The sequence below is a fragment of the Rhinopithecus roxellana genome, chromosome 4 (genome assembly GCF_007565055.1).
Source record: "Rhinopithecus roxellana isolate Shanxi Qingling chromosome 4, ASM756505v1, whole genome shotgun sequence".
NCBI lineage: Eukaryota > Metazoa > Chordata > Mammalia > Primates > Cercopithecidae > Rhinopithecus > Rhinopithecus roxellana.
In genome coordinates, this window is record NC_044552.1 from 36,618,006 (window position 1) to 36,631,110 (window position 13,105).

At 47.0% G+C, this 13,105-nt stretch overlaps 1 protein-coding gene and 1 pseudogene across 1 annotated transcript; one reads left to right on the plus strand and one right to left on the minus strand.

The window, feature by feature from the left end:
* The first annotated feature begins 3,720 nt into the window (after window positions 1-3,720).
* LOC104667384 (V-type proton ATPase 16 kDa proteolipid subunit-like) lies at window positions 3,721-4,774 on the plus strand. The gene has a single exon (XM_030929629.1). It carries the CDS (start codon window positions 3,875-3,877, stop codon window positions 4,292-4,294), a length of 420 nt encoding a protein of 139 aa, XP_030785489.1. The 5' UTR covers window positions 3,721-3,874; the 3' UTR covers window positions 4,295-4,774.
* Window positions 4,775-11,892: 7,118 nt separating this feature from the next.
* LOC104667320 lies at window positions 11,893-13,105 on the minus strand (annotated as a pseudogene).

The window sequence follows — 13,105 nt, forward strand, 5'->3', positions numbered from 1 at the left end:
AACTGAGATTGCCCAATTGTGCTCCAGCCTGGGCGACAGTGAGACTCTGTCTAAAAAAAAAAGAATTAATACACAAAAAATGTTTTAAGTCCCACAAATTCACAAAAAACAAAAATTCACAATCAAAAGATCAACAATCAACTGGAAAAATAGGCAAAAACCAGGAACAGACAATTCATAATAAAGAAACTTGAAAAGTCCAATAATCTGGAAAAGATCTCAACTTGAGTAATAAGCAGGAAAACGCAAATCCAAACAACAATAAAAGACCAAACTTGGCCGGGCACGGTGGCTCACACCTGTAATCCCAGAAGTTTGGGAGGCCAAAGTGGGTGGATCACTTGAGGTCAGGGGTTCAAGATCAGCCTGGCCAACATGGTGAAACCCCGTCTTTACTAAAAATACAAAAAATGGCTGGGCATGGTGACAGGCACCTGTAATCCCAGTTACTTGTGAGGCTGAGGGAGGAGAATCACTTGAACCTGGGAAGCGGAGGTTGCAGTGAGCCAAGATTGCACCATTGCACTCCAGCGTGGGTGACAAGAGTGAAATGATGTCTCAAAAAAAAAAAGACCAAACTTGATCCATCAAATTGAACATATGTCAAAATTGTGTCACCATACATCAACAAAGAGAGTGGAAGTAGAAATGTACACTTTTGGTGAATCTGTAAATTTATTATTATTATTAATTAATGGACTATTTTTTAGAGTAGTTTTAGGTTTACAAAAAAAATTGAACAGAAAATACAGGGAGTTCCCATTACTCCCCATCTCCCCAACCAGTTTCTCCTATAATTAGTATCTTGCATTAATGTGGTACATTTGTTACAATTAATGAACCAATATTGATGCACTATTATTAACTAAAGTCTATAGTTTACATTAAGGTTCAGTCTTTGTGCGTATAATTTTATCACTTTTACCAAATGCATAATGTCATATATTCATCATTACTGTATCATACAGAATAGTTTCACTGCTCTAATAACCTGCTGTGTTCTGCCTATTCATTCCTCCTTCCCTCACTTCTCAGCCCTGGGCGACCACTGTTTCTATAGTTTTGCCTTATCTAGAATATCATACAGTTGGAATCATACAATATGTAGCCTCTTCAGACTGACTTGTTTCCCTTAGCAATATATGTGATTAATGATTCTCTGTATCTTTTCATGGCTTAATAGCTCATTTCTTCTTATCACTGAATAATGTTTCATCATATGGATGTACCATGGTTTATTTATCCATTCACCTATCAAAAAATATCCTAGTTGCTTCCAATTTTTGACAATTATGAATAAAACTGCTATAAACATCCATGTGCAGGCTTTTGGTGAAAAGTTTTCCATTCATCTGGGTAAATATCTAGGAGCACAATGGCTAGGTTATATAGTAAGACTATGTTTAACTTTGTAAGAAACGGCCAAACGGTCTTGCAAAGTGGCTGTACAATTTTGCATTCCTACCAGCAATTTTTACTCCACGTCCTTGCCAACATTTGATATTGTCAGTGTTTTGGATTTTAGCCACTGTAATAGTTGTGTTGCCGTATCTTGTTTGAATTTGCAGTTCCCTAATGACATTTGATCTTGTCATGTGTCATGTGCTTATTTGCCATCTGCCTATCTTCTTTGGTGAAGTGTCTATTCAGCACTTTTGCCTGCTTTTATTTTTTTTGAGTCAGGGTCTATCTATGTTGTCTAGGCTGGTCTCAAACTACTATACTCAAGCAATCCTCCCACCTCAGCCTCCTGAGTAGCTGGGATTAGAGGTACCTGCCACAATGCCCAGCATGCTCACTTTTTAATAATGTTGTTTGTTATCTTTAGAGTGTAAAGTTTCACAGCCCTTTGGAAGGGCAAGTTAACTATACCTATTACAATTTTCTTTTTTTTTTTTTACAATTTTCAAAAAAAAAAAAAAATTTAGAGATGGAGTCTTGCTGTGTTGCCCAGGTTGATCTCAAACTCCTGGGCTCAAGCAATCCTTCTGCCTCAACCTCCCAAACTGCTGGGATTACAGGTGTGAGCCACCTTACCCACCCTAAAATTTAAAATGCATTAAAATTCCCAAAGACCCAATAATCTCACTTCTCAGAACAGCCTGTGCATAAGTATAAGGGCGTTTAAGAACAAACCAAGGCCACGTGCGGTGGCTCATGCCTGTAATCCCAGCACTTTGGGAGGCCAAGGCAAGTGGACCACTTGAGGTCAGGAGTTCAAGACAAGCCTGGCCAACATGGTGAAACCCTATCTCTACTAAAAATACAAAAAAAAAAAAAAAAAAAAAATAGCTGGGCACAGTGGCAGGCACCTGTAATCCCAGCTATACTTCCAGAGGCTGGCTGAGGCATGAGAACTGCTTGAACCCAGGAGGCAGAGGTTGCAGTGAGCTGAGATCACACCACTGTACTCCAGCCTGGGCAACAGAGCAAGACTCCATCTCAAAAAAAAAAAAAAGAGAGAACAAACCAATCTTGTCATCAAATTCCTGTCCACCTAATACCAAAAAGGGTTTCATGATCAGAATATGAGGCCTGTGAGCGCTTGGTGGCAAGTGGGTCAAATCTCTAATCCAGAATCTCCTTTCTTCCCTTATGTGCATTGATTCCCCTACACCAGACTCACCACCCACATACTCCTCTTTAACGTCTCCAAATCACTATGTAAATCAGAGGAGTATTCTCCACAGGCAGAGGAGGTGTGAGAACTAAGCAATGAGATGTGAGTTTTCCCATCCAACAGTCACCTTGGAAAACAAAGCACTTATTCCATTGCTCAGCTCAAGTCTGGACTCCAATTGGGAGTGACTTCCAAAGCCAGGTCCTGAGCCATATGGGGAAACATTCTTGTTATACTATTGTCACACAGCATTTTGGGTCAAAAACAATATTACCCAAAGTGATCACTCTTCTAACGGCCAATGTTGGCTCCTAATAGCTTTGGATTATCAAAGGATTTCAACTCTTTATCATCAAGGACATTGAAAAGAATTGCTGCCATATTTGAAGTTGTTTCGTTTTGTTTTGCTTTTTCCAAAAGAGGGTGTTCAGACAACCACAGGACTAATACCTCCTACGGAAAAAAAAAAAAAAAATTCGGAAGACGATTGTCCTGCAGTAAATAGGATGTAGATGACTGTGACTGCTATCTTAGAAGACAGCCTCTTAGAAGCACACGTGAAGACAAGAGAAAATCAGAGGGAAGAAGAGGAAGAAAGATTTAATGTAGAAACCAGAAACAAAAATTTAAAAATAGCTCTACAAGGATAACCCGATTAGTCAGGCACCTCTTTCTCCTGAAATGACCTTGAGGTTGTAAATACGACAAGGAGGGCGGCGCTGAGCCCATAGCAAGTCTGTGGATGCCCCCTGGTGACCAGAAATAGAATGACTTCAATGGATGGAAATTTAACGTGCTCGCATCCCCAGCATATTAAATTACCCAGAAAAGTAGCAGAAAAAGAACAGACACATCAGAAATGTCACTGGCCAAACCTTTTAAGTACGAATCAAGGCAAGATATGGCGATGAACAAGCAGAGAAAAGTAGACTGCAAAGGAAGCAGTAATTTATCTGTCAGAGAAGGGAGGGCTCCTTCCTGCTTCCGGACCAACGGATATGAGTCTAGATGCGAGACATCTATTATAGAGATAATAGAATAGATTAGCGGAATTAAGGATGGTTCACTTTTCTTCTTTAGAAATACCATTAATGCTGATCGCCTTCGCCGCCGCCCGCGTGCTCGCCTTAGCGCCCGGCCAGTCCTAGCCCCCGCCTCTGCCTCCGCCTCGGCCCGCAGAGCTCGCCCCCTCCCCACCCGCAGACACTGTCTGAGTCAAATAACCGCCCCGAGTATGCTTCGTTTATCGCCGTCATGGGCGCCTCGGCCGCCATGGTCTGCAGCGCCCCGCGCGCTGCCTATGGCACGGTCAAGAGCGGCGCCGGCATCGCGGCCATGTCCCTTATGCGGCTGGAGCCGATCATGAAGTCCATCATCCCAGTGGTCATGGCTGGCATCATTGCCATCTATGGCCTGGTGGTGGCAGTCCTCATCGCCAGCTCCCTGAATGACGACATCAGCCTCTACAGGAGCTGCCTCCAGCTAAGCGCCGGCCTGAGCCTGGTCCCGAGCAGCCTGGCAGCCGGCTTTGCCATCGGTATTGTGGGGATCGCGGGTGTACGAGCCACGGTCCAGCAGCCCCGATTATTCATGGGCATGATCCTGACCCTCATCTTCGCCGAGGTGCTCAGCCTCTATGGTCTCATCGTCGCCCTCATCCTCTCCACAAAGTAGCCCCTCTCCGAGCCCACCAGCCACGGAATACGATGTAAAGACCAACCCTCCTCAGTCCAAAACGAAGAGCCTGCCGCACACGCACAGGGCCGCGGCCCCCAGTAGTTGATCTTGTACAGTGTAGTTGATCGCAGTGTCCTAGTGCCCGTTGTCTGTTGCCCTGGCCTTGCCCCCGCCCGCCCCGTGCCGTGGACATCTGGGCCCACTCATCGCCCCTCCAGGCCCCCAGCGCCTCACCCCCTAGAGTGCTCTGTGTATGCAGGTGATTTAGAATTGTCATTTCTCTTTACTGGATGCCCGTTTATGAAGATCTGGCCTGTTCCCGCGTCTGCGGAGAGGCCCTGGTCTCGCAGCTATCTATAACCTTAGCTAGAGTGTGCCTTGTGGGTTCCTGTTGCTGGGACTTCCTGGATGGAGCCGGCCTCGCCGCCGAGACTTCCTTGGCCCTGCGCGGAGATCCGTCCAATAAAGTTCTCGAATTTGGGGCGCGGGGGGAGAAATAACCATTAATGCTGTTATAATAACGACATTATACCGTTTTTCTTGGCCAGGCGTGGTGGCCCGGCACTCCTGTAATCCCAGCACTTTGGGAGGCTGAGGTGGGCAGATCGCATGAGGTCAGGAGTTTGACCAGCCTGGCCAACATGGTGAAACCTCGTCTCTACAAAAATTACAAAACTTAGCCAGTGTGGTGGCAGGCTACTCCAGATACTCGGGAGGCTGAAGCACAAGAATTGCTTGAATCTGGGAGGTGGAGGTTGCAGTGAGCTGTGATCAGGCCACTGCACCCCAACCTGGAAAGAAAGAGAGAGGAAGGAAGGAAGGGAGGGAGGGAGGAAGGAAGGAAGGGAGGGAGGGAGGGAGGGGCTGGGCACGATGACTCACACCTGTAATCCTAGCACCTCGGGAGGCAGAGGCGGGCAGATCACTTGAGGTCGGGAGTTCAAGACCATCCTGGCCAATATGGTGAAACCCTGTCTCTACTAAAAATACAAAAAAATTAGCCAGGCATGGTGGCGCACGCCCGTAGTCCCAGCTACTGAGGAGGCTGAGACAGGAAAATCACTTGAACCCGGGAAGTGGAGGTTGCAATGAGCCAAAATCGTGCCACTGCACTCCAGCCTGGGGTGACAGAGCAAGACTCTGTCTCAAAACAAAAAAAGAAGGAGAAGAGAAGGAAGAAGAAGGAGGAGGAGGAGGAGGAGTAGAGAGGAAGAAGAAGGAGGAGGAGGAGGAGGAAGGAGGAGGAGGAGAAGGAGGCCGCCCCGGTGATGACGGAAGGGAGGGAGGGAGAGAGAAAGAAAGGGAAGGAAGGAAGGAAGGAAGGAAGGAAGGAAGGAAGGAAGGAAGGAAGGAAGGAAGGAAGGAAGGAAGGAAGGAAGGAAGGAAGGAAGGAAGGAAGGAAGGAAGGAAGGAAGGAAGGAAGGAAGGAAGGAAGGAAGGAAGGAAGGAAGGAAGGAAAAAAAGAGAGAAGAGGGGCCACGTGCAGTGACTGATGCCTGTAATCCCAGCACTTTGGGAGGCCAAGATCCAGGGGATCACTTGAGGTCAGACATTTGAGACCATCCTGGGCAACATGGCAAAACCCCATCTCTACAAGTAAAGTACAAAAAATTAAACAGGCATGGTGGCAAATGCCTGTACTTGGGAAGCTGAGGTGGAAGGATCGCTTGAGCCTGGGAGGTGGAGGTTGCAGTTAGCTAAGACTTGCCACTGCACTCCAGCCTGAGTGACAGAGCAAGACCCTGTCTCAAAATAAAAATAAAAATAAAAGGAAAGGAAGAGACCAGAGCTTTCCCCAAGTCAGTACTGAGGAAAGGCCATGTGAGGACACCATGAGAACACCCATCTGCAAGCCAGGGAGAGAGGCCTTGACAGAAACCAACCCTGCTGGCACCTTCCTCTTGGACTTCAGCCTCCAGAACTGTGAGAAAATACATGCCTGGTGCTCAAGCTGCTCAGTCTATGGTATTCTGTCATAGCAGCCACAGCTGACTAATGCACTCTCCCTCCCACTCAAGAGGTCACCATTAATCTGAACACCTCAGCTTTTTTGTTTTCTTTCTTTTTTTTTTTTTTTTGAGACAGAGTTTGGCTCTTGTTGCCCAGGCTGGAGTGCAACGGCACAATCTTGGCTCACCGCAACCTCCACCTCCCAGGTTCAAGCGATTCTCCTGCCTCAGCCTCCCGAGTAGCTGGGACTACAGGTGTCCGCCACCATGCCCAGCTAATTTTTTAGCAGAGACAGGGTTTCACCATGTTAGCCAGGCTGGTCTTGAACACCTGACCTCAGCCTCCCAAAGTGTTGGGATTACAGGCATGAGCCGCTGCACCCAGCCAGCTTTTTCTTTTTCATATAAAAATCATTAAGTGCTTCCCTACAAACAAATTTTTGATGTTTTTGAGATTTACAACAATTGTATGATACTGTGTAGATGGTCTTCAGGGATCTGCTCTTTTTTCAGTCAACATGTTTTAAGAGACACACATGTTGCATGTAGCTATCGTTCATTGTCATACATAGAACATACCACATAGTACACATTCTTCTGCCAGGAGATACATGGGTGATTTCTAGAGTTTTACTTTCATGCATGGAGCTCGTTCAACATTTCTGGCTGGACGCAGTGGCTCACAACTGTAATCGTAGCAATTTGGGAGGCCAAGGCAGGATCATTTGAGCCCAGGGGTTCAAGACCAGCCTGGGCAACATGGTGAAACCATGTCTGTATAAAAAATACAAAAATTAGCTGCACGTGGTGGTGTGCACCTGTGGTCCCGGCTACTCATGACTGAGGTGTGAGGATCACTTGAGCCTGGGAGATTGAGGCTGCTGTGAGCAGTGATTGAGCCACTGCACTCAAGCCTGGATGACAGAGTGAGACCCCGTCTCAAAACAACAACAACAACCAACCACATTTGTGGCTATCTGCCGTTGTGCAGAAGTTTCTCTAGGGTATAACCCTAAGGAGTTTGAGACCAGCCTGAGCAACACAGTGAGACCCTGTTTCTATAAAAACAAAATAAAAATAAAGAAATAAAAAATATAAATATAAAAAAGTTGCACTGTAGTGAGAGAACATAACATGTACAATGCCAAACCTAGAAAAACAAAAATCTGAGACTTGCTCTGTGACCTAGTTTGTGGCCAACTGTCCTGTGGTCAATATTCCACAAGTGTTTGGGGAAAAAAGTGTGTCTCATGTACCAATTGGGTGCAAACCTCTTTTTTTTTTTTTTTGGAGACAGTCTCACTCTGTCACCCAGGCTGCAGTGCAGTGGCATGCTCGGCTCACTGCAACCTCTGCCACCTAGGTTCAAGCGATTATCTGCCCAGCCTTCTGAGTAGCTGGGATTACAGGCGCCTGCCATGGTGCCCAGCTAATTTTTGTATTTTATTAGAGATGGGGTTTTACCATCTTGGCCAGGCTGGTCTCAAATTCCTGACCTCAGGTTATCCGCCTGCTTCAGCCTCCCAAAGCACTGGGATTACAGGCATGAGCCATTGCACAAGGCCAATGCTCTTTTTAAAATGTGTCACTGTGTTGTTCGAATTTTTTTTTTTTTTTTTTTTTGGAGACAGTCTCACTCTATCACCCAGGCTGCAGTGCAGTGGCACGATCTTGTCTCACTGCAACCTCCACCTCCAGGATTCAAGCAATTCTCCTGCCTCAGCCTCCAAAGTAGCTGGAATTACAGTCATGGACCACCACGCTGGCTAATTTTTATATTTTTAGTAGAGACTGGGTTTTCCCATGTTGGCTAGGCTGGTCTTGAACTCCTGGCCTCAGGTGATCTGCTGGCCTCAGCCTCACAAATGTGCTCGGATTCTAGGTGTGAGCCTGTGTGCCAAACCATAAGTCATTTTTTTTTGTATAAGTCAACATTTGTTTAAACGTGCTACATGTTTATCAATGTTCCTGCTCACTACTTTTTCCTGTGTGTCTCCTTCCCAAGGGTTATTTTCCCTTTTTCTGAAGTTTGTCCTTTAGAATGTTTTTAGTATTGGTGTAAAAACTGTTATGGGCCGGGCGCAGTGGCTCGCACCTGTAATCCCAGCACTTTGGGAGGCTGAGGCAGGTGGATCAGGAGGTCAGAAGTTCGAGACCAGCCTGGCCAACGTGGCGAAACCCCGTCTCTATTAAAATACAAAAGTTGGCTGGGTGCGGTGGCTCACGCCTGTAATCCCAGCCCTTTGGGAGGCCGAGGCAGGCGGATCACGAGGTCAATAGATCGAGACCATCCTGGGTAACACAGTGAAACCCTGTCTCTACTGAAAATACAAAAAATTAGCCAGGTGTGGTGGCAGGTGCCTGTAGTCCCAGCTACTCAGAAGGCTGAAGCAGGAGAATGGCATGAACCTGGGAGGCAGAGCTTGCAGTGAGCTGAGATTGCACCGCTGCACTCCAGCCTGGGCAACAGAGCAAGACACTGTCTCGGAAAAAAAAAAAAAAGAAAAAAAAAAAAAAACACGCAAAAGTTAGCTGGGCAGCTGGGCATGGTGGCAGGCACCCGTAATCCCAGCTACTCAGGAGACTGAGGCAGGAGAATCACTTGAACCTGGGAGGCGGAGGTTGTAGTGAGCCAAGATCATGCTGCTGCACTCCAGCCTGGGCGACAGAGTGAGACTCAGTCTCAAAAAAAAAAAAAAAAAAAAAAAGTTGGGATGCAACAGAGTGAGACTCCATCTCAAAAAAAAAAAAAGAAGAAGAAAAAAGAAATCTAGGCTCACTGCAACCTCTGCCTTTCGGGCTCAAGCAATTCTCCTGCCTCAGCCTCCTGAGTAGCTGGTATTACAGGTGCATGCCACCATGCTCAGCTAATTTTTGTGTTTTTAGTAGAGACAGGGTTTCACAGTGTTGTCCAGGCTGGTCTTGAACTCCTGACCTCAAGTGATCCAACACCTCAGCCTCCCAAGGTGCTGGGATTACAGTGTAAGCCACCACACCTAGCTCAGACTATTATTCCATTGTTTTCCAGTTCCCATTGTCATCATTAAGAAGTCAGGTAGTGCGCAGTGGCTCACATCTGTAATCCCAGCACGTTGGGAGGCCCAGGGAGGTGGATCACCTGAGGTCAGGAGTTTAAGACCAGCCTGGCCAACATGGTAAAACCCTGTCTCTACTAAAAATACAAAACTTAGCTGGCATGGTGGTGCACATCTGTAATGTCAGCTTCTCAGGAGGTTGAGGCAAGAGAATGGCTTGAACCTGGGAGGCAGAGGTTGCAGTGAGCAACTTGCAACCTCTTGTTGCCTGGGCAACAAGAGCAAAAATCCGTCTCAAAAAATAAAACAAAATAATAAAAATAAATAAAGAAAGAAAAAAGTCAGCTGTCAGTCTGATAATCATGTCTCTATATGTAAACTGGCTCTTCATTTGGGCCACAAAATTCTTTGCTATGTGAGGCCGTCTGGTGCATTCTAGTCACTACTTGTCAGTAGTATCCACCGCCATTCCCTAATTGTGACAACCAAAAATGTCCCCAGACGTTGCTAAATATCACCAGCAGGGTAAAATCACCATCGATTGAGAATTACGGTTTTCTTTTTTTTCTTCTTCTTTTTTTTTTTTTTTTTTGAGATGGAGTCTTGCTCTGTCACCCAGGCTGGAGTGCAGTGGTGTGATCTCGGCTCACTGCAAGCTCCGCCTCCTGGGTTCACGCCATTCTCCTGCCTCAGCCTCCTAAGTGGCTGGGACTACAAGGACCCGCCACCATGCCCGGCTAATTTTTTGTTTTTTTAGTAGAGACGGGGTTTCACCGTGTTAGCCAGGATGGTCTCAATCTCCTGACCTTGTGATCCGCCTGCCTCAGCCTCCCAAAGTTCTGGGATTACAGGTGTGAGCCACCGTGCCCGGCCTAAGACCTCTTCTCTATTTAAAACAATTAAAAAAGAAATAACACAGAAGAAGTCTGGGCGCAGTGGCTCACACCTGTAATCCCAGCCCTTTGGGAGGCTGAGGTACGTGGATCTCTTGAGGTCAGGAGTTCGAGACTAGCCTGGCCAACATGGCAAAACTCCATCTCTATTAAAAATACAAAAATTAGGCCAGGCACAGTGGCTCATGCCTGTAATCCCAGCACTTTGGGAGGCTGAGCCGGGCGAATCACCTGAGGTCGGGAATTCAAGACCAGCCTGACCAACATAGAGAAACCCTGTCTCTACTAAAAATACAAAATTAGCTGCGCATGGTGGTGCATGCCTGTAATCCCAGCTACGCGGGAGGCTGAGGCAGGAGAATCCCTTGAAGCTGGGAGGCAGAGGTTGCAGTGAGCTGAGATCATGCCACCGCACTTCAGCCTGGGTGACAAAGCAAGAGTCCAACTCAAAAAAAAAAAAGCTGGTCATAGTGGTGGGCGCCTGTAATCCCAGCTACTCTGGAATCTGAGGCAGGAGAATCGCTTGAACTCAGGAGACAGAGGTTACACTGAGCTGAGATTACACCACTGCACTCCAGCCTGGGTGACAGAGCGAGACCCTGTCCCCTCCGCCCCCATAAAAAAATGAATAATAAAAAAAAGACTGTTGCAAAGGGTACATATAAAAAGGCACAATAAAAAGGTACAGATAAAAAAGCATGGGAGAAGGGGTGTGGAGCTTCTGGGCGCTCTCTGGGTGAGGTACTCTCCAGAAACCTCCACATGTTCAGCTACCCTGAAGCTCACTGACCCTGTCTTTTTGGGTTTTCTGGTTTTTGTGGGTTTTTTGTTTTTTGTTTTTGCTTGTTTGTTTTTTGAGACGGAGTCTCGCTCTGTCGCCCAGGCTGGAGTGCAGTGGCGCAATCTCCGCTCACTGCAGGCCCACCCCCCGGGTTCACACCATTCTCCTGCCTCAGCCTCCTGAGTAGCTGAGACTACAGGCGCCCGCCACCTCGCCCTGCTAATTTTTTTGTATTTTTAGTAAAGACGAGGTTTCACCATGTTAGCCAGGATGGTCTCGATCTCCTGACCTCATGATCCACCCACCTCAGCCTCCCAAAGTGCTGGGATTACAGGCGTGAGCCACCACGCCCGGCCTTTTGTGTTTTTTTTAAAGACTTTTTTATTTCTCCAAATTTGTTATACATCAGGAGTGACTGAAATAAAAAATATAATTGAGTCCCATCATCGTCATCATGGAAACGGCTTTAAGAGAAAACTGAGGCCAGGCGCAGTGGCTCATGCCTGTAATCCCAGCACTTTGGGAGGCCAAGGTGGGCAGATCATGAGGTCAGGAGTTCGAGACCAGCCTGATCAACATTGTGAAACCCTGTCTCTATTAAAAATGCAAAAATTAGCCAGGTATGGTGGTGTGCGCCTGTAATCCCAGCTACTCAGGAGGCTGAGGCAGGAGAATTGCTTGAACCTGGAAGGCGGAGGTTGCAGTAAGCCGAGATTGTGCCACTGTACTCTAGCCTGGGTGACAGAATGAGACTCTGTCTCAAAGAAAAAAGAGAGAGAGAGAGAAAACTGGTCAGATGAATATTATTTCTTCCCATTTTTAGCCAGTAAACAGTTGCCACTGATAAATTGACAGCCAGGAGTCTGTCAAGAATGCTCAACATAAGTTATATAACACAACATGCCTGTTCACAGTGGGAAAAGTCCTAGGAAATAATTTATGTGTACTTCTCGATTTCATCATACAAGACAAGCACAAAAGCACCACCCATGCCTCTGAGAGCATTGGAACCATGCACCCTTGAAAAATGCTTTGCCTCCTTCATCACGAGCAATCTTCCTCCAGCAGTCAAGCGTGCCTGTATACATGACGTCAGTTCCTTTGCGCCATGATGCGTCATCACGCGGCAGCGAACGGCGTCAAATGGATAGAAAGTCAACCCAGCAATGGCAGTGACAGTCTGTGCGATCATCCAGCTGATGACAATGTGAGTGTTCTTGGGATCTGGAAGTATTCCCTTTGCAGTGTCATAGATACCGAAGTAGGCAGCTCGGTAGATGATAATCCCCTGCACAGACACGTTAAAGCCTTGGTAAAGGCCCTTAATCCCATCAGATTTGTAGAACTTAACCAGGCAGTCACCGAGGCTTCAGATTCCCTTTCAACTCCAGCTTTTTTTTTTTTTTTTTTTTTGAGACAGAGTCTTGCTCTGTTGCCCAGGCTGGAATGCAGTGGTGTGATCTCAGCTCACTGTAACCTCCGCCTCCCAGGTTCAAGCGATTCTCCTGCCTCAGCCTCCTGAGTAGCTGGGTTTACAGGCATGCACCACCACTCCCGGCTAATTTTGTATTTTTGGTAGAGATGGGGTTTCTCCATGTTGGTCAGGTTGGTCTCAAACTCCTGACTTCAGGCGATCCGCCTGCCTCAGCCTCTCAAAGTGCTGGGATTACAGGTGTGAGCCACTGTGCTCGGCCTCAGCTCCAGCTTTATTAAACTACATCAGCTGCTAGACGGGTACGGGCAAAATTAAGAGGGTACACAAAACACAAGGATGTGGCCCCAGTGGCACCACCTGATGCCAGATTCCCTGCAAAGTAGCCCCAAAACTGGGTCCTCTTGTCCACACCACCCAGGAAGATCTGCTTGTATTTATCTTTGAAGGCAAAATTGAAAGCCTGGGTGGGGAAGTATCTGATGATACTGGACAGGTTACCATGCCAGAAGGATAGGACTCCCTGCTCCTTGGGAATACAGATCACGCAGTCTATAATGCCCCTGTATGGCTTATCTGCAGTGATCTGTTTGCTGGCATGCTGCACCTGCAGCAGCAGCTTGACCTGCTCGATGGGCTCTACCGCTGTCTTGGAGATGGCTGGGGCCACTCCACCCGCCAGGAAGTCCTTGGCGAAGGACACAGCAGCGTCTGTCAT